The sequence below is a fragment of the Podarcis tiliguerta genome, assembly GCF_965153285.1.
Source record: "Podarcis tiliguerta genome assembly, chromosome: 5".
Taxonomy (NCBI): domain Eukaryota; kingdom Metazoa; phylum Chordata; class Lepidosauria; order Squamata; family Lacertidae; genus Podarcis; species Podarcis tiliguerta.
In genome coordinates this window covers 78,660,764-78,682,203 of record NC_139538.1, presented here as the reverse complement: position 1 = coordinate 78,682,203, position 21,440 = coordinate 78,660,764, and the positions used below count along the sequence as shown (strand labels likewise).

Sequence of the window (21,440 nt, the reverse complement as noted above, 5' to 3'; positions counted from 1 at the left end):
CTGAACAGAAGAAAGGAGAGAACCAAGTGCCCATTATTTCCAAACAGGTAGGTCATAATTTCACTTTCAGATATAACAACTAAGCAAAGATTAGTGTGTGACAGTGGGAGAACCTACGTTAACTTGTTTTGTGTTGTGTGAAAGGCATATAGGCATTATGTTCTGTGAATATAGAAGACATTGTTACCATGAATATGTCTTTTTGATCCAGCAGAGAGAATTACATTTAATAAATTATGCTTATTCCTCTGGGGTTTCTCTTTAGTTCTCTGCAGCATTTTTCTACTATCTTCAGCTCCGCATTCAAATATCCCATGTTCATAATCTCCTGTTACTGTTAATCATAAAGCTTCTAAGTTGGAATGACTAAATACTGCTATTTGGCTGTATTTTGTTCTGCAGTATCAGAAAAAGCCACTTTAAAAGCTGCACAAGTGTACAGTCCCACAAGACTTTTTTATTGTGGATGTGAGCTTCATCTGTAAGAAATTGTCAAGCATTTGTTAATCCCAAGTGGATGCCTGCATACAAGACTTAACATCTCTGTGTGCATCTGTGCTGGAAGGCAATTGTTTTAAAAATTCCATAAATATAGTAATAGTAATTTTAAATAGCTCACACAGAAGACCTACCCATTTGTTCTGCCCTGTTTGGGGTCAGAATCTCAGAAAACTCAGAATCTGCATTAAATGAATGTGTGCTGTGCATAAATTTACTGGGAAGGAAAAGGAAGCCTTAATCAGGAACCATGATTTCTGAACAAGTATGGGCACAATTTCTTCCTAAATTTGAAAAGGAGAGAGCACAACCCACCCACCCTTTACAAAAAGCCTTTACATCCACGATACACCCCCCCCCCACCAAAAAAAAAGCTGAGAGGCACCCGGGAGAACTAAGGCATTCGACTACGCAAGGATTATTCGGAGCGTTTCAAATTGTTCCAGTATGTGCGGTTTAGGGAAGTCTTGGGAGCCCCCACCATCCCGATTCTTACGTGCACACGATCTTCTTCGATTCCGATGCACCTCGCCAGCGCCTCCCTGGTCTCGTATCCGGGGTACTGGTTCTCTTCAAAGGACTTTTTTAGGAGCTCGATTTGGGCAGGGGTGAAAACGGTCCTTTTTCTCCTATCTCCTCCGACTTTGGGGTAGCTTCCTCCTGGGAAAAGACAAAGAGGCAAATCTGAAGGAAGCGCTGGGCAAGCTTAAACTGAAGCGACGCTTGCCGATGTTCCTCCGGGTATGGAAAGCTCAGGGCTTAATAATCATTTTTTTAAAAGTTTCTCTTACCTTCCTTGTTGGTTGCCATCATGGAAAAAAAAACTCCCTCAGGTTCGTTCACTCTGCAGGGGATTCGGTCTGGGCATTTATCTCCGTTGGGCGACCCCACCCTTACTTCTCTACCAATCCGAGGGAGTCACCCCACCCTTACTTCTCTACCAATCCGAGGTTTCCCGGTTGCGGAATGCCCTCCCAGTCACCTGCTCCGTCTTCATCATTTTTGAGTTTCACCCTTGCTTCTCAACCAATAGAAACAGTTACATTCTCTTTCAAAAAATCAGTTGCTTTGCCAAACTGGCTCCAACCCCTCCCTCCGTCGACACCCCTTTGGCAATTGACTCTTCATCTGAATGGAAGAGGAGAGAGAGAGAGAGAGATTTCGGTCGCCTGCTACACCTTTTCTTTGCCAAGCCACACCCGCATTGTACAAAAATGACACTTGCGAGGTCCAACCAAAGAACCCCCCCCACACACACACTTTAGCACACACTTCGTATCTTAAACGGGTACTCTCCTTTTTAAAAAGGTTTTGTTGTTGTTCTAAAAAGAACCAAATATAAATTATTTCATATCGACAAAGAAGCTTGGAACAACTTAATTTCAATACCCCTCATTTCAGCCTCTGCCGTCTAAATAAATTAGTGCATCGCCTTGGATGGAGGCTCTGGCAACTGACAGCAATCGTATCAAATGCGAATAATACGGTATACATAAGAGCGGCGGCAACCGAGGAAAGAAATCTAAGTGCCGTTGTAGTTCGTTTAATTTGCTTTAATTCAATCTGGACGGCCAGCCCATTTAAAGAGGTTCCCCGGTTGCGGAATGCTCTCTCTAGTGAGCTGCCCCGTCTTCATCATTATTGCGTTTCATTAGGAATTTGAAAATATTCCTGTTTGTTCAGGCATTTGGTGGCTGCAGAATAATGTTCCTGACAACCCCGAGATCAGCGGACAGAAGAATAGTTGAAAAAACAAACCAACAAACCTCCTATAATTACTTTTAGGATTCTTCCTAACTGAAATTGCTTTTAGGTGTTTGCAATTGTTATTTTTTTAATGTTCGAAATGTTTTAGAATGTTTTTGCTTTGTTTTTGTTTTTAAATTGTGTACTGTTTCTGTTTGCCGATGTGGGCTCCGAAGGGCGGCGTATAAATTCAGTAAATAAAAACCATAAGAACATAGAATTGGGTTTATTTGTTGGAGGACGAGGAAAGGAAAACAAGCAAGCAAAGTTGAGGTATCAAATACATAGCTGCGTTTCAACCTATTACTAGTTCGTTTATACATTATGTCCCTTTGTCCTCCAAGATTCAAAGATCACAATGTTTCACCGAGTAAATTGTAACTTGGCAACTTTCCAAGCAGAATGTACCACAAAGTAACTTCCTAATATGAACAGCAGCAATGTCAATGTGAGATTAGCGCTGTGCTGGTGGTTGTTTTAATGAGCATTTAAACTTCATGGCTACTGAAACACACGGACCAGGAGGTCAAGTTTCTGCTCGGAAATACGTGTTGAATTAACACTGGGAGGACGCCTAAGGGGGCAGTTTCAATAGGCTGACCTTTGCAGTAACTCGAGGGGTGTTTCTATTAGGGATTTTGGGCAGGAAACTGAGAGCAACCTAACTCCCAACCTTTGAGCTGCGACAGACTTGCATTGTAGGGCTGTTGTGTCAGTCCCTGAAACCCACGGAGAAGGGATTGCATTGGGATTGCATTCCGTTTCAGATACGAAGTGTGTGCAACCTTGTAAAGGGGGGGGGGCGTGTTGTTTGGTTGGACCGCAAGTGTGATTTATGTACGATGCAGGTGTGGGACACGCCACTTTATTCAGTTGTGGCGTAGTTACTTGCACTGACTTGGCAGTTTAAGGTTGGAACCACTGCTTAAAACCAAGGGCTAAGGACGAAATCACAGACTAAAGTAGGTCAAAGTCAATTGGTTATTACTGGCGGCCGAAGAGTCAACGGCCAAAGGGGTGGCCAGGGAGGGGATTGACTCAGTTTAGCAAAACAACTGAAAGAAAAGATGACTCCCTCTTATTTAGCAGTCTCTGCTGCGTAATGATGCCCTCTCTTCACCACCACTCAACTCTTTCCCTCTTTCAGAGAGATGGATGTAGGGAAATACATCCCGCACCTTCCACTCACAGAGACATCACTTTGATGTTTTTGTATGTGTCAGGTGAAGACATTTAGATTTAGTTTCAGCTTTGTATCTTGTTCTTATTGCAGGTTTTATCCTCCAACCTTAGCCTTTTGATCTCAATTGGGAGTTGTTTTAATCTTGCCTTTTATCTATTGTATTACATTTATCTATCTCTCTAAAGCTGTTCTAGCATGTAGATTCTGTCATTTTGCCTATGTTATACACAGAGTAGCTTGGAATCAGGGGCAGATCTCCTACGAAACCAATGAATTTTAAGATTCTGGGCGCCAAATCCCAGAACATAAGTAAATGAAATGGTAGGGATTGAGAGGGACGTATTTCTGACTATATGGATCTGTCTTGATTTATAATAATTAAAAATCATGATCAACCAAAGATAAAAGAGAACCAAAAACATCTTTTGCAACTTATATGGATGGCATCACAGAGAGTATAAAACACCCAAGCTTCAATAAAGAATTAAACCATGTGGGTGAACCAAAAGGTCTTCACTAGATGATTTAGACAAGATAAAGACTCACTGGAAAGGAAAGACTCACTGAGGAGGCTGTTCCATACCTGGGGTGCTACTGCCAATAAAGCTCTCTCTCCTTGATCGACACCCACTTCATCTCATTTCCGTTTCAAATATTAAAATTATTATATTACTCAAATAAGTCCCGTTTGACTGCGGGCAATGTGTTAAGCCTGCAGATATCAGAAAAACTGGAGTTGTGTCTTGACATTTCCTTCAAAAGCTCAATGTATATTTTGAGAGAGCAATCTTTAAATAACCATCTAAGCTCTTTAAATACCCATAACTCTTCCATGCATTAAGTTTACCTAAAAATTCTTTTCACCGTAAGTTATTTTACCAGAAATCATACTTCAATGTGGGTGCTCTTTGGAACAATCTGTAATTAATTAATGTGTGTGAGTGTGTTAATCTGCAGGTTGTTAGACAGTAACTTTGTGGTTTCTGAAGCCCATTGTGAATAGGTTGTTTTTCACAAAGTGTAGCCTTGTTGAAGAAAAGTATAGTGGAAATTTGATTAAAGAAAAGAGTGTTGGAACAGAGACATAGCAGACACACCATTCTTGGAAGGGCTTTATAGTCCAGCTGCATTTTTCAAACAAATGCCCGCCAACAGTCAGCATTTGGACAGCAGACTAAGCAGGCATTCAGGTCACCTAAATACGGTGAGAAGTATTATATTTCTATTTAAATTACAGTAATTGTTTTTAAGTTGCCTTTGGCCATTTGTTTATTTCATTAAATGTATACACCACTTGATTGTAAAACAAAAAACTGCAACGTGCTTTACTAACAGATAAAATAATAAAATTGAGGGGGGTGGGAATCAACCATAGTTCCAAACATAAGGATGAATATTACCTTAAATTAGCACAGACCCATTGAATGATATCTGTGTCCTCGTTTTCGACAGGGCTGTGGTGGTCACCATTTAGTCTTCCTCCAATGAGTTCTGGGAGGCACCTACTAGGCGTTCACTCTAGAAACCCTTTCTCTCACCTAAGGGAATCTAACAGGAGCTGGTAGAGGGTTTACTCCCAGGCATGTGCAGAGTGCTCACCCCTCATCATTTGGCAACCGCTCAGGGAATGCTAGTGCTCAGGGCTTTCCTTATGGAGGAGGGAGAGAAACACCAGACGAATGCCCAGGGGCAGGTTCAGAAAAGGAGGCAAAGATGAAAAGGGGGCACAGGCTTCAGGGTGAAATCCTCCCTGGGTTGCATTTGCCTGAGCTGAAGTCCCAGCCACCTTGGCCAGACTTACTCCTGCAGGGGGGTCATTTGGTCACCTGAGACGAGTCCCAAAACTGCCCCCCCAGGGAAGAATGTAGATTGTTGGGGGATCAAGATCAAATGGCGAAGAAAGGCGAGAAGAGACCAGTGGCACCTCCTCTTTGCCCCGAGGCTGCTGTAGAGGCAGATTTGGAGTGGGGTAGAAGTGGAAGTGAGGAAGATCCAGCTCCCAAGCAGAGGCGGATTTAGGGCAGCCCAGCCGGTCTCCCCCCCCCCCCGCGCTGAGCCTGGAGGGGCCAGAGGGGAGGAGAAGGATGAAGGAATGAAAGGAGCAGCATGGAAGGCGAGAGGGGGCAGCCTTCCTCAGAGGCCAGACATGCTAATGCCCTTATCTCGCCTCACGGGTGGGTCCCCCCTGCGGGGTGGGGTGCGGGGGCCATTGTGTTAAGGGGGAACGAAGAGGAGACCGAGGGGAGGGGGGGGGGAGAAGCGGGGAGACCAGGGAGGAGGCGGAGGGCGGCCGGTGTGACGCCGCAGGAGAAGGCGTGGCCAAAGGGCAGGACAGGCGGGGGCGGTTTGGGAGGGAAACGGCGCCCGGCGCCAACCTGGATTCTATGCGGCGAAGCGAGAGGGTGTGGGGGATGGGCGGCCGTTGGGACCAGAAAGAGGAGCGGGAAGGACACGCCCGCCCCCCCCCTGTTGCCCCAGCAAGACGTTGGTTATAGCGCTGATGCTGCGGGAGCGTAATAAGGGAAGACAATGTCGAGAGGGAAGCCCTTAAGAGTTATCTCGCAGCCGGTCTCCAGGCGCCACCACAGGGCGCGGCTATCTTCCCTCAGTGGTACTTCTAGTTCACAGGCAACCCTCCCATAAAGCTTCACTGAAGGCAGCAGAGCACAAACATTGGGGTGGGGGGAATTAAGAGCAAGAAAATGAAATAAAGTGTTCAAAATATCCCCCCACAAAGTTTTTAATAGATGTATGTGCCTTAGCCTGCAACATGGGCATTTATAAGTTAAACTTATTCGTGTTTAAAGCTTTGGAGAGCAACTTTACACAGTCATGGTAGGAAAATCAATTAAACCTTATATCCCCATCTCAAACTTCTGTGTTTTAAAAAATGGAAGACTCATTAATGGAAACCAAACTTGTTAACACAGAAAAGTGTTACTAAATGTGCCTATAACAAGATCTACAGATATACTTTTGCATGCAAAGAAAATACAGCTTCTTCCCACCACATTTACTGCCACCTACTCTAGCCTCAGATACAGAGACTTAAAAAGGAAAGGAAAGGGACAGAAAGCCCTTGGTGCATTAAAATGTGTCTCAGGAATATTCAGCCATTAGTAGACCTGACCTTTTATCTCTAGAACCACATGTACCGCACAACTGACTTTTTTCTATGGGAAAATTAAGCCCATGTTTATATGCTTGCACACAGGAACGTGAATGTTTCAGTAAATGGAAAGTTAAATCAAGACTCCAGACAAGCTGGTAAAGGAACAAACTTTATTCAAAACATCGAAGTCATACATGAAAGGCATTAAAAGAGGGAGCTTGGGAAATATGTACAGGATAGCAAGGAAGGAGTTGGGATGCTAATCTGGAACCTGACTTAAAGAGAAAAACTGAGAGTCCAAAGCACTTCCATCAACATTCTGCATTTGTCCAGGATTTGCAGCTGAGTAATTCCCCGTTGCAGACCAGGCAGTATGAGCGCTTGATGCCACGAAGAAGTTCCCAGCTGATGGTGGAGGCTGCCTCACCATCTCCGCACCATAATATGGGACTGGGCAGTTGCTCGCCTGGGAAGTCTCATAAAGCCCAGTTCCACAAAAAGCAGCTTGTTGGAAATAAGCAGGGTCCAATTCCAGGGAGCTCTGCTGTTGCGGGGCACACTCTCCTGGTTGCGTGTTGTTGAGAGGTGGCTGCCACAATCCTTCTCCTCTATAGCTTTCGGTATAATGAAAGTTCTGTGGCTGATAAAATTGTTGCGTGTGAATATCTTGGCTGCTTCCTGGGCTGCTGTCCAGGCTGCTTCTTGGACGGGTTCTTTCACTCCGGCTATAAGGAGCTGCAGCATGGTTCCCGATCCTTATCCTTGATCCGATCCTCTTTGATGTTCTGGCTCGTCTGTTTTGAAACCAGATCTGAACAGAAGAAAGGAGAAAACCAAATGCCCATAATTTCCAAACAGATAGGTCATAATTTCACTTTGAGGTATAACAACTAAGCAAAGATTAGTGTATGACAGTGGGAGAACCTACGTTAACTTGTTTTGTGTTGTGTGAAAGGCATATAGGCATTATGTTCTGTGAATATAGAAGACATTGTTACCATGAATATTTATTTTTCATCCAACAGAGAATTACATTTAATAAATTATGCTTATTCCTCTGGGGTTTCTCTTTAGTTCTCTGCAGCATTTTTCTACTCTCTTCCGCTCCACATTCATATATCCCATGTACATAATCTCCAGTTACTGTTAATTATAAAGCTTCAAAGTTGGAATGACTAAATACTGCTATTTGGCTGTATTTTGTTCTGCAGTATCAGAAAAAGCCACCTTTAAAAGCTGCACAAGTGTACAGTTCCACAAAACACACAAGTTAGCTCTTGAACAAGGCGCCTTTCGCGATAAACTGAGAGGCACCCGGGTGAACTAAGGCCTTCGACTACGCAAGGATTATTCTGAGTGTTTCAAATTGTTCCAGCATTTGCGGTTTAGGGAAGTCTTGGGAGCCCCCACCATCCCGATTCTTACGTGCACACGATCTTCTTCAACTCCGATGCTCCTCGCCAGCGCCTCCCGGGTCTCGTATCCGGGGTACTGGTTCTGTTCAAACGCCTTTTTTAAGAGCTCGATTTGTGCAGGGGTGAAAACGGTCCTTTTTCTCCTGTCTCCTCCCACTTTGGGGTAGCTTCCTCCTGGGAAAAGACAAAGAGACAAATCTGAAGGAAGCGCTCGGCTGAAACAGAAGCGACGCTTGCAGATCTTCCTCCCGACATGGAAAGCTCGGGACTGCATCGCCTGCACTTGCCCGGGAGCCAGTGCCCCAGCATCGGGCGCTGCCTGAGGTTACACTGCGTGTAACGACCCCCGGCTTCAGTGGCGATTCTTTCAAGCGCCCCGCTGACCACCCACCCGGCCGAGCGCAGAAGGGCAAAGCCGTCGCTTTTTACAGGAAGGCTTTTGTACCTGACATTGAAATCCACGCACTTTGTGGCTTTTAAATAAACCTCCGGTTGCTCTGAACAAGGCTTGCATGAAAAGCCGAAGCGTAAGAATTTAACTCTTATTTCTACGCCTGCCATCCTTTGTCGCAACTGATCCAAACCACGTTTATTGGGAAATTTAATCCCGTTTATGTGAAAGGGATTTAACATTCAGAAAGTGTGTGTGTAAATGCTTCATGCAGTAAAATGCAGTAAATGCTTCATGCTTATAAGGAAAGATGTGCAAACCAATCTTGCGAACTGTTTCCAACCGAAGACATTTGAGCCCCTGTGTAATCCCTCCCTGGCTACCACAAAAGGGTCTTTGAAAGCCTTCCCTACACCCTGATCCTGATCCTGACCCAGAAACAAAAACACCCTTCATTTATAAAAACCGTTGAATTTATAACCCTTAATTTATATCATTCATTTGAGCAATTTTTAAAAGACAAGTGAACTAAAAATCTTCTTAACAATCGTCTCTTCTTACCTTGGCTGTTGGTAATTTTCATCTTGCAAAAGCGCTGCCTCGCTCTCTTCCAACAAAGCTGGTTTTCGCTTCCAAAATTTCCCTTTCTCCTCAAGGCCCGCTCCAGGTTTCTGGAGTTCGGCGCCTTTATAGCCCCTCCTGGCTGCCAATTGGCCGGCGCGTTTCCCTTGGAGAGAAGCGCTCCAATGGGGAGGCGGCTTTTGGGGAGGAGCGAGATTCAAGTTCCCTTTTCAAGCGCTGCTTGACCAATCTAGATGGGCTGGAGCGCACCCTTCCCTTAGCATCGCCCCTTAGCAAAACTGGAAAATAGCCCCATAGGCTTGGAGATTAGTGTACACAGTTGAAGAGAAGGGAATTGAGAGGATGGGTTGGGGAGCGAGAGAGCCAGACAGAACTGTGGTTTATTTTAAAAAAATATTATTATGAAGCTGTCATTGTACAGACAGAGATGCGCCAAGACTTAGGCATGTTGAAAGGCTTTGCCCAAGAAGCCTAGATGCAGCAAGTACACTCTGAAACCCCCTGCCTTTTGAGATGAAGCAGGCGCCTTCACTGCACCCTTTGCGGCGCCTGCTATAAACTTTGTTTCCTTTCCTTTACCTTTACCTGCAAAAAGTTGCTATGCCTTTTAATCGGTGGTTTTTGCTTAACTGTAATTGCATTTTGCGTGTTTTTCACTTTGACTTTTATCGATCATGTTCATGCTTTCGTAAGCCGCTTAGAGGTTTTCGGTAAGGTTAGGCGGTGCAAAAACTTGAAGGGAAGAATGTGAGTAACACCATCGCAAATAAAGGGAAGGCAAACTCCTCTTGCCAAGAAGTCAGTAGGGATTTCAAGCCCAAGCTGTTGATGTTAGATTCTCGGAGTATTCACAGTCTCAAGGCACTATCGCTTGTAACTGCAACGGGGTTGCATTCTGAGTGAAAGCGAGCTTTCCGTTTCCTAGGCTTGCTTCAAACGTTGCTGGTGCTTCCTTTCTTTTTCACTTCCACTATTTCTCTTTCTGTCTTTCTGTCTTTCTATCCCCACAATTTTCACGTGGCCATATTCCTCTGCCTTTCAGGGACTTGCGGCATCCAGATAGCCTCCCGCTCCACCCTACACCCGGGGCAAGAGAGTTGCCTCCGATCCTCAAAGGAACTGAAAACGTCCTGAAACCTTCCAGCTCATATAATGAATGTTCCCAGTCCCTGGCAGTTTGTTAATCAAGAATGGTTCCCTGTTGGTACATTCTTTGTTATTTTTGCCTAAGAAAATTAATAATAATAATAATAATAATAATAATAATAATAATAATAATAATAATTTTTATTTATACCCCGCCCTCCCCAGCCAAGGCCGGGCTCAGAGCGGCTTACAAGCAATAATAAAAACAAGATGAATGATTACAACTTAAAAACAAAAGTAAAATACATTAAAATAATGGAACATTAAAATATTAAAATGTAGCCTCAAGGGACACAAGGGACCCTCCCTAAGTGTACCTATAAACCCTAATCATAGGTATGCTGACGCAGAATCGGCAAGGAAACTTTTTTTCGAGTAAGAACTACATTTTTTGTGGTGAGCTATGGGAAATTCAATATATTTTTCAAAATGTTTTTTTTAAAAGTATTTGCAGAGTGTTTTTTATGTGTAGATGCCACCCAGGGCAGGCGATAACGCTGCAGCCTTTCCTCATCCACACCAGATGACACACCACCTAGTACCTTTCCTTTCATTAAGATTTAGCAGTCTCTCCTGCGTAATGATGCCCTCTGCTCTCCACCACGAAACTCTTTCCCTCATTCAGAGAGATGGATGTGGGGAAATAAATCCTGCACCTTCCATTCCCAGAGAGGCTTGCCTGGCATCACTTTGATGGTTTTGTATGTGTCAGGTGAAGACATTTAGATCTACTTGCAGCTAGTTGTCCTTATTGCAGGTTTTATCCTCCAACCTTAGCTTTTTGATCTCAATTGGGTGTTGTTTTAATCTTGCCTTTTATCTATTGTATTACATTTACCTATCTCTCTAGAGCTGTTTTAGCATCTAGATTCTGGCCTTTTGCTTATGTTATACACAGAGTAGCTTGGAATCAGGGGCAGATCTCCTACGAAACAAATGAATCTTAAGATTCTGGGCGCCAAATCCCAGAGGGGCCCCAGACCTGAATTTAGTCCACATTCTTAAACATTTATATTCACACCAGAGACTTTGACACATGTGACAACCCAGAGCAGAAATTCTAATCAAAATCTGATTTTTTTAAATGTGGTGATCTGTCAGGGAACAACCCCATTGAAGACGACAACAGTGGTTACCCAGAACTCATTGCTAGTTGTGAAGGGGCCCCCAGAACAGCTCGAGTTCAGGACCCCCAAAATGTAGGTCTGTCACTGCTTGGGACTGATGTTGGGAGAACTGTAATAGTCATCTGTTGTTGGGTTTGAAAACAGCAAACGAGGGGAGGGGAGTAGAGATTCAGAACTATTTGTGGCACTGGGAAAGAGGTGTAAATACCATGCTATTTACCCATCAGAACTAATATTTGCCCAATAAGGGGGTTGGAAGTCACAGGCACCATGCAGCAAGAGATTTGCTTCCCTCACTTTAACTAGAACCTAAGATCCAGCAATAAAGAGCTTAGTACAAAAGCCATAGACTTAGAATACAAGAATTATGAGCCCAGGAACTTGTTTTGAGAATCAGAATTAATGGGAGCTCACAGGCTTTCAACACGTAAATCCGTTCCTGGTTAACTCAAGTATTCTTCATCTCAGCAGTATAATGTAGAGGAGGAGGGGATTATTTTGCGGTTACTGTATTTATAAACACGGGGAGGTGAGGTCAGCAATCCTTTGTGATCTACTGCAAAACACCCAGCTTTCTTCCCACCACTGCCATGCAAAGGAAACAGCAATTTAGAAAGCAATTAGGACTGGGAGGGGGGGAGCGGGTAAGGGATTAATTGCTCCCCCCATCACATCCTATGCATACAAGCAGGTGATGCGTTATCACAGATCTCCAGTTCAGATAATTCAGAAAAGGGCAAGCAGAGTGATCAAGTGGATGGAACAATGAGGAAAGCTTGGAGCATTGGGGACTTTTTGGTTAAGAGAAAAGTTGGATAAGACGTGGCATGACGGAAATTTATAAAATTTTGCATTGCATGGAGAAAGGGGATAGAGAAAAATCTCTCCCACTAAACTACACTTTTAAAAGCTACAATCCTAAAATCATTGAACTTTTCCCCCTTGCAGTTTGCCTTTGCTGTTTTCTTACATTTTTAATGGATGCTTATTGTTTTGATATATTGATGTAAACCACTTTGTGAGGTTCATTTCAAAAGCAGTACATAAGTAAATGAAATGGGAGGGATTGAGAGGGACGTATTTCTGAATAAATGGATCTGTCTGGATTTATAATAATTAAAAATCATGATCAACCAAAAATAAAAGAGAGAAAAAACTTCCAAGCAGAGGCGGATTTAGGGCAGCCCAGCCAGTCCCCCCCCACCCCCGCGCTGAGCCTGGAGGGGCCAGAGGGGAGCAGAAGGATGAAGGAATGAAAGGAGCAGCAGGGAAGGCGAGAGGGGGCAGCCTTCCTCAGAGGCCAGACATGCTAATGCCCTTATCTCGCCTCACGGGTGGGCGGGGTGGGGTGGGGTGGGGGGTCATTGTGTGAAGAGGGAGCGGAGAGGAGACCGAGGGGGGGGAGAGAAGCGGGGAGACCAGGGAGGAGGAGGAGGAGGGCGGCCAAGGTGACGCCGCAGGGGAAGGCGTGGCCAAAGGGCAGGACAGGCGGGGGCGGTTTGGGCGGGAAACGGCGCCCGGCGCCAACCTTGAATCTCTGAGGCGAAGCGAGAGGGAGTGGGGGAGGGGCGGCCGTTGGGACGAGAAAGAGGAGCGGGAAGGACACGCCCCCCCGTTGCCCCAGAAAGACGTTGGTTATAGCGCTGATGCTGCGGGAACCTAATAAGGGAAGACAACGCCCTTCAGAGTAATCTCGTAGCCGGTCCCCAGGCGCCACCACAGGGCGCGGCTATCTTCCCTCAGGCATATACAGTGGTACCTCTAGTTCACAGGCAACCCTCCCATAAAGCTTCATTGAAGGCAGTAGACCACAAACCTTGCGGGGGGGGGCGGGAATTAAGAGCAAGAAAATGAAATAAAGTGTTCAAAATATCCCCCCACAAAGTTTTTAATAGATATAAATGCCCACATTGCAGGCTAAGGCACATACAAGTTAAACTTCTATGTCTTTAAAGCTTTGGAGAGCAACTTAACACACTCATGGTAGAAAAATCAATTAAACCTTATATCCCCATCTCCAACTTCTTTTTTTTTTTAAATGGAAAACTCATTAATGGAAACCAAACTTATTAACACAGAAAAGTGTTACTAAATCTACTTATACCAGGATCTACAAATCACAATCCCTGCACACACACACAAAGTGTGTACTGCCTATCTGGGCTCCGAGTATAAATTCCGTAAATAAAAACCATGAGAATATAGCAACCCAGAACATTGAATTGGGTTTATTTGTAGGAGGACGAGGAAAGGAAAACCAGCAAACAAAGTTTAGGTATCAAATACATAGCTCCGTTTCAACCTATTACTACGTAATTCTTTTATACATTGTCCCTTTCTCCTCCAAGGTTCAAAGATCACAATGTTTCACCGCGTAAATTGTAACTTGGCAACTTTCCAAGCACAATGTACCACAAAGTAACTTCCTAATCTGAAGAGCAGCAATGTCAATGTGAGATTAGCGCTGTGCTGGTGGTTGTTTTAATGAACAGTTAAACTTCATGGCTACTGAAGCACACGGACCAGGAGGTCAAGTTTCTGCTCGGAAATACGTGTTCAAAGTCAAAGTCAAAACCTTTATTGCATTAGCAAACTGCCATAGCAAAATAAGACAATACAAAAAAGAAAAAAGACAAACTAGAGACAAGCAACCCAGCAAAATTCAGGTGTTTTGGCTGGCGTAGTGACATTTAAGTTACCCGAAGACAATAATGCAAAGATATAATAGCCAGCGCCCAAAAACTAGTATGCGGGTATATGTAAAGCACAAAATGGCCCCAGAACAGACTCAGCATATTGAGTTAAAAGTAATAAAAAGATTAAAACAGGTCCAGGTCTAGGGCACGCTACCCTGTCAGAGTAGCCCTGAGTTTCAGAGCCTGCACTATGAATATTGCCACCCCACGTGAGATTTGGGGATTTGCGTCCACAAGAAGCGATTTCAAACAGTCTTCCTTAGATGTAATGGTGGACGGGATCAAAAGGAGGAGCTTAGATCTTATTGGCTCATAAATAGGGCAGTAGAAAAAGAAATGTATGAAGTCCTCTACTTCATTCATTGTGCATGGACATAGACGCTGGGTAATAGGGGTCTTAGAATAAATCCCCTGCAGGAAGGCCGTGGGTATAGAATGGAAGCGGGCCATAGTAAACGCTCTTCTCAAGTTGGGCTCCGTCAGGTCTATCAAGTAGTTGGCAAGTGATCTTACCACTTTCACTTTAGGGAGCCACATGGAGAGGCGAGCTGAGGTGGACTGTGCCCGGTCCATGGCCTCGTCTCTTGTAAGAATCCAGGCCCGGATTTTATGTTTGTCCCAAGAGGACAGCGAGTCAAGATTTGGGAGAGAGTAGCGTGCAGTAATAGTCACCATGGCCTTGGACCATTTATTGCTTTGAGAACACGTTAAAAAGGCTTGCCTGGCTAGTAGGGGACCTGGGGCATTGATTAATTTACAATAAAAGCTAATAATTCTAATGTGGGCTCTCGCAACAATGGAGTGCAAGTAAATGCTGTTTACCTTCCTGCCGCAGTGGTATCTATTTATCTACTTGCAGTGGTGTGCTTTTGAACTGCTAGGTTGGCAGGAGCTGGGACAGAGCAACGGGAGCTCACCCCATTGCGGGGATTCAAACCGCTGACCTTCTGTTCAGCAAACAAACAGAGGGGGAGATCCGGATTACAAGTTTCTATCATTTCAGGTGGGCTGGGTGATGGTGAGGCTTAGGTTGACCTGGCCTCTGAGAAACTTGTTGAATTAACAGCGCAAACAGTGTTTTGACACGTCAAAGGCTACCAAATGTATTGTGGCATATGGTATCGTGAAAGACGGTCTACTGTATCCGATAAAGTTTCCCAGTTGCTGAGGAAGAGGGCAGTGAGCAGGGGAGATGTGTGTCTCAGATGTTTTTGGGGTGCCTTTGGAAGTCCTCAAGAGCAACATCGCACCGCCAGTCCCCGTTTTGGTAATCCTCTTGTGAAGACAATATCGTTGTCCCATTTTGAGATATGAAACTAATACTGAGGATGACGTGACTTAGATATCAGCTTGATTGTGAGTTTTTTATTTATTTATTGTGGGAGCATCATAGGACTGTCAAGTGAGATAGAAGTAGGATTCTAAAAAATGGAATATTAATGTCCCTAGCCAAGGCCAAATTGTCTGGAAATATTTAGTATCAAGTATAAATGGTCTGGAATCCACTTCACATACCACCATAAACAGACATACTTGGATTCCAAGGTTGATGAATCAAAAATAAAAGCCTGCTTCACAGCTAATACATGCCACAATCCCTAGATTTTGATGTTATATGGAAGCCATACTATGACCACCTGAAAAGAATGCTTAGAAATACAGTGGTACCTCGGGTTACAGACACTTCAGGTTCTAGACTCTGCTAATCCAGAAATAGTACCTCGGGTTAAGAACTTTGCACAGCATCCTAAATCTCCCTTCCAAAATAACAGAATTTTGAAGCAAATTAGTTTGGACACATTTCTATATTCTGGAACGAATAAGAACCCCTTTATATTCTAGGTAGATGTTCCACCGCTATGATGAAGAATATATTGAGATAGATTGCAACGTGTTGTATCCCAAAGGATACAAGTAAATGTTTTCCAGGAAATTCTGCTAGTCCCTACTGTAACTACCTTACAGGAATACATATTTAAATCAATTGCCTTCTGCAGAGATATACCGAGCTTCTAAGCGATCATGATGGCAGAAATTAGAGACATTTCATCGTGTCTCTCCCACTCCCAATGTGAGCCCTCTTTTGTTCAGGGATAATCTTTCCTGAGACAGTACTGATATGGTTGCTGAGGTTTCCACATCTTTCTGTAACATCCCCAACCTTCACGGAAGCTTTTTTTTCAGTCGTAGAAAATGTAGTTCTTACTGGAAAAAAAGTTTCCTTGCCGATTCTGAGTCAGCATACCTATGATTAGGGTTTATAGATACACCTAGGGAGGGTCCCTTGTGTTAATTATCTTATGCAAAAATAACAAAGAATGTACCATCAGAGAACCACTCTTGATTAACAAACTGCCAGGGACTGGGAACATGCATTGTATGAGCTGGAAGGTTTCAGACGTTTTCAGTTCCTTTGAGGATCGGAGGCAACTCTCTTGCCCCGGGTTTAGGGTGAAGAGGCAGGCTATCTGGATGCCGCAAGTCCCTGAAAGGCAGAGGAATATGGCCACGTGAAAGTTGTGGGGATAGAAAGACAGAAAGAGAAATAGTGGAAGTGAAAAACAAAGGAAGCACCAGCAACGTTTGAAGCAAGCCCAGGAAACGGAAAGCTCGCATTCACTCAGAATGCAACCCCGTTAGAAACACAAGTGAACAGCACAAGCAACGCTGACACCAAACCCTACATAAATTAAGCATAATAGAAACATCGCCACCTACCCCCCACCCCTATCCCCACCCTCCACCCCTTTTTTTCTCCCCCTAATGTCTCAACAAATGAAACGGATTTGTAAAAAATGTTACATGTAAAAAATACGAGAGACATTACACATACTTCTGTAAAACAAGAAAATCTTTAATAAAAGAAGAAGAAGAAGAAAGAGAGAATGCAACCCCCTTGCAGTTACAAGCGATAGTGCATTGAGACTGTATAGATTCAGGATTTGGTTGCGACGTCTGTCCGGAGCTGGATACTCCCAGCATCTAACATCAACCGCTTGGGCTTGAAATCCCTACTGACTTCTTGGCAAGAGGAGTTTGCCTTCCCTTTATTTGCAATGGTGTTACTCACATTCTTCCCTTCAAGTTTTTGCACCGCCTAACCTTAACGAAAACCTCTAAGCGGCTTCCGAAAGCATGAACACGATCGATAAAACTCAAAGTGAAAAACATGCCAAATGCAATTACAGTTAAGATAAAACCACCGATTAAAAGGCATAGCAACTTTCTGCAGGTAAAGGAAAGGAAACAAAGTTTATAGCAGGCGCCGAAAAGGGTGCAGTGAAGGCGCCTGCTTCATCTCAAAAGGCAAGGTGTTTCAGAGTGTACTTGCTGCATCTAGGCTTCTTGGGCAAAGCCTTTCAACATGCCTAAGTCTTGGCGTATCTCTGTCTGTAAAATGAAAGCCTCATAATAATATTTTTCAAAAATAAACCACAGTTGTGTCTGGCTCTCTCGCTCCCCAACCCGTCTTCTCAATTCCCTTCTCTTCAACTGTGCACACTAATCTGTGGGGCTATTTTCCAGTTTTGCTAAGGGGTGATGCTAAGGGAAGGGTGCGCTCCAGCCCATCTAGATTGGTCAAGCAGCGCTTGAAACTGAACTTGAATCTCGTTCCTCCCCAAAAGCCGCCTCCCCATTGGAGCGCTTCTCTCCAAGGGAAACGCGCCGGCCAATTGGCAGCCAGGAGGGGCTATAAAGGCGCCGAACTCCAGAAACCTGGAGCGGGCCTTGAGGAGCAAGGACTCTTTGCAAGCGAAAACCAGCTTTGTTGGAAGAGAGCGAGGCAGCACTTTTGCAAGATGAAAACTACCAACAGCCAAGGTAAGAAGAGAGGATTGTTAAGAAGATTTTAAGTTCACCTGTCTTTAAAAAATTGCTCAAATGAATGATATAAATTAAGGGTTATAAATTCAACGGTTTTTATAAATGAAGGGTGTTTTTGTTTCTGGGTCAGGATCAGGGTGTAGGGAAGGCTTTCAAAGACCCATTTGTGGTAGCCAGGGAGGGATTACACAGGGGCTCAAATGTCTTCGGTTGGAAACATTTCGCAAGATTAGTTTGCACATCTTTACTTGTTAGCATGAAGCATTTACACACACACTTTCTGAATTTTAAATCCCTTTCACATAAACGGGATTAAATTTCCCAATAATCGTGGTTAGGATCGGCTACGGAAAACGATGGCAGGCATAGAAATAAGAGCGTAAACTTCTTACTTAAAATTCTTTGGATTGTTTTCATGCAAGCCTTGTTCAGAGCAACGGGAGGTTTATTTAAAATTAGTGTCCATTGTTAAGGCAAAACCAATTCAGGGAAGAAGATCTGCAAGCGACGGTTCAGTTTAAGCCAAGCGCTTCCTTCAGATTTGCCTCTTTGTCTTTTCCCAGGAGGAAGCTACCCCAAAGTTGGAGGAGAAAGGCGAAAAAGGACTGTTTTTAGCCCATCTCACGTCGAGCTCCTCAAAAAGTCATTTGAAGAGAACCGGTACCCCGGATACGAGACCCGGGAGGCGCTGGCGAGGTGCATCGGAGTTGAAGAAGATCGTGTGCACGTAAGAATCGGGATGGTGGGGGCTTCCAAGACTTCCCTAAACCGCACATACTGGAACAATTTGAACCGCTCAGAATAATCCTTGCGTAGTCGAAGGCCTTAGTTCACCCTGGTGCCTCTCAGCTTATCGTGAAAGGCGCCTAGTTCAAGAGCTAGCTTCCTCTTTCTTGGTGTGTTTTTTATGGGGGGGGGGGTGTATCGTGGAGGTAAAAGCTTTATAATTAACAGTAACTGGAGATTATGTACATGAGATATTTGAATGTGGAGCTGAAGAGAGTAGAAAAATGCTGCAGAGAACTAAAGAGAAACCCCAGAGAAATAAGCATAATTTATTCAATGTAATTCTCTCTGTTGGATCAAAAAGACATATTCATGGTAAGAAGGTCTTCTATACTGGTTCTCTCCTTTCTTCTGTTCAGGTCTGGTTTCAAAACCGAAGGGCCAGAACACCAAAGAGCACTGGTTCCAGGATAAGGATCGGGAACCATGCTGCAGCTCCTTATAGCCACAGTGAAAGAACCCTTCCAAGAAGCACCCTGGACAGCAGCCCAAGAAGCAGTCCAGGAAGCAGCGGAAATCTTCATATGGAACAATATTATCCGCCACACAACTTTCATTATGCTGAAAGTTATAGAGGAGCAGAGTTGTGGCAGCCACCTCTCAACAACACACAACCAGGAGAGTGTGCCCCGCAACAGCAGAGCTCCCTGGAAGTTAACCCTGCTTATTTCCAACAAGCTGCCTTTTGTGGAACTGGACTTTATGAGCCTTCCCAGGCAAGCAACTGCCCAGTTCCATACTATGGTGCGGAGATGGTGAGGCAGCCTCCACCATCAGCTGGGAACTTCACCATGGCATCAAGCACATATACTCCCTGGTCTGCAACGGGGAATTATTCAAATCCTGGACAAATGCAGAATGTTGATAGAAGTGCTTCGAACTCTCAGTTTTTCTCTTTAAGTCAGGTTCCAGATTAGCATCCCAACTCCTTCCTTGCTATCCTGTACATATTTTCCAAGCTCCCTCTTTTAATGCCTTTTATTGTATGACTTCGATGTTTTGAATAAAATTTGTTCTTTTAATAGCTTGTCTGGAGTCTTCTTTTAACTTTCCATTTACTGAAACATTCACTTTCCTGTGTGCAAGCTTAATTTTCCCGTAGAAAAAAAGTCAGTTGCGCGGTACATGTGGTTCTAGAGATAAAAGGTCATGTCTACTAATGGCTGGATATTCCTGAGACACATTTTAATGTACCAATGGCTTTCTGTCCCTTTCCTTTCCTTTTTAAGTCTCTGTATCTGAGGCTAGAGTACGTGGCAATAAATGTGGTGGGAAGTTGCTGTATTTTCTTTGTATGCAAAAGTATATTTGTAGATCCTGCTATAAGTAGATTTAGTAACACTTTTCTGTGTTAAAAAGTTTGGTTTTCATTAATGAGTCTCCCTTTTTTTTAAACAGAACTTTGAGATGGGGATATAAGGTTTAATTGATTTTTCTACTATGAGTGTGTTAAGTTGCTCTCCAAAGCTTTAAAGACATAAAAGTTTAACTTGTATGTGCCTTTGCCTGCAACATGGGCATTTATATCTATTAAAAACTTTGTGGGGGGATATTTTGAACACTTTATTTCATTTTGTTGCCCTTATTTCCACCCCCCCCCCAGGTTTGTGTTCTACTGCCTTCAATGAAGCTTTATAGGAGGGTTGCCTGTGAACTAGATTGTGTCCTTTTGTGACGTACAGCCTTGTTTAGCCAGGTTTAGTCATAATAAAATAAGTCAGTTAATTTTAGATTCTAAATTGGACCCTCTTAGGACAACTAATTTAGAAGTAAGTCCCACTGAACTTACTAATACACAACCAAATCAGCAACAGCTGCAACATGCTCCCTGCCCGCCGCCCAGCAAAAACCCTGAAACAACTGAGCCTAAGAGTATAAAGCTATCAAAGCCTAAGACATCTCCAAATGGTTTTTTCAGGGCTTTTCACAAATAATGCTACATTATTGGCATATCATTATGTTCCCTGTTCATTTGATTATATATTCAGATCTAAATGGTTCTGATAATGGGTCAGGTTCTGCTAACAGTGGAAAGTGCGAACAGCAGTGGAGATAGAGGACATCTCTGTTGAGTACCTCTACATAATCTGCATGAGTCTGAATTTACTCCATTCACTGAGATATAGGCTTTAGGCTTGGAATATATTACAAATCCATATCATAAAACCTCACCTGCCCAGTCCACTATATTTCTCAACACTGCACTATGGAATTTAATGGGGCTGGGCACTAGATGTGGCAGATCAAACTGAATCTAGTGGATTTGTCCTGCCCTGCCCCTTTAGTCCTACCCTGATATAGGACCAGATCTGGGTTGGGTGTGACCTAGGTTGGGATAGGGCTGAGCTGGGTCCACATCTTACTGTGTGTGTGTGTGTGTGTGAGAGAGAGAGAGAGAGAGAGAGAGAGAGAGAGAGAGTGTGTGTGTGTATATATGTGTGTAAGCACAGTCCTGGAATTACTCAAGATGTGATTATGGCTGCCAACCTAGATGGCTTTCTCAAGAGATTAGGCAAATTCATGAATGCTAAGACTATCAGTGGCTACTAATCATTATGGATATATGCTATCAGAGGCATATCAATTGCTGGGAAAGAACAGGGCAAAAGGGTACTCACCTGACCTGTGTCCTGCTTTTGGTATCGCATAGTGATATGGTTGGCTACTGTGTGGAGCAGAATGCTTGGAAAACCTGGCATTCTCCTAAACAGACCTCATATACAGAAAGGGGGTCACATATGCACAAATTAGATGTACTGTAATAGAAGAGATCTAAGAATAGAATAAAATAGCTACAAGTAGTTCTTTAGTTGCCAACTGACCAGATCTTCTTCCTGAATCATTTGCAGTTAAAGAAATAAAAACAAGGATTTAATGCATGCAGTTAAAAAACCAACCATATCCTTGCCTTCAGAAGATGCACTCCGTCTATA

General features: G+C 43.8%; 2 protein-coding genes and 2 long non-coding RNA genes across 7 annotated transcripts in view; 2 read left to right on the top strand and 2 right to left on the bottom strand.

The window, feature by feature from the left end:
• Nucleotides 1-5,743, bottom strand: part of LOC310677483 (uncharacterized protein) — a 37,872-nt gene extending 32,129 nt beyond the window's left edge. The window contains exons 1-3 of one of the 4 annotated variants that reach the window (XR_014511187.1): nucleotides 4,828-5,730; nucleotides 825-1,158; nucleotides 82-162 (exon numbers count right to left, since the gene is read on the bottom strand). The gene's annotated coding sequence lies outside the window, so the exon portion shown is untranslated. Of the gene's footprint in view, nucleotides 1-81; nucleotides 163-472; nucleotides 1,159-4,827 lie in introns of those variants that run through there. The other 3 variants (XR_014511184.1, XR_014511185.1, XR_014511186.1) reach the window with 3 other exon arrangements.
• The window catches only part of LOC310677547, a 161,184-nt gene that overhangs the window by 62,076 nt on the left and 77,668 nt on the right, over nucleotides 1-21,440 (top strand). The gene's annotated exons all lie outside the window — the stretch shown is intronic.
• The window catches only part of LOC310677535, a 60,146-nt gene that overhangs the window by 17,060 nt on the left and 21,646 nt on the right, over nucleotides 1-21,440 (top strand). The gene's annotated exons all lie outside the window — the stretch shown is intronic.
• LOC310677476 (uncharacterized protein) lies at nucleotides 6,448-21,422 on the bottom strand. The gene is made up of 4 exons (XM_083440598.1): nucleotides 21,405-21,422; nucleotides 21,126-21,210; nucleotides 7,965-8,128; nucleotides 6,448-7,350 (listed from the first exon to the last, which is right to left on the bottom strand). Exons 1-4 carry the CDS (start codon nucleotides 21,405-21,407, stop codon nucleotides 6,799-6,801), a joined length of 804 nt encoding a protein of 267 aa, XP_083296724.1. The 5' UTR covers nucleotides 21,408-21,422; the 3' UTR covers nucleotides 6,448-6,798.

Coding starts and splice junctions, on each gene's coding strand:
- LOC310677476 (XM_083440598.1), bottom strand. Junction 8,129..21,125: donor AAAAGCAGGACACAGGTCAG/GTGAGTACCCTT, acceptor GTCTTTTCCCAG/GAGGAAGCTACCCCAAAGTG. Junction 7,351..7,964: donor TTGAAGAAGATCGTGTGCAC/GTAAGAATCGGG, acceptor TCTTCTGTTCAG/ATCTGGTTTCAAAACAGACG.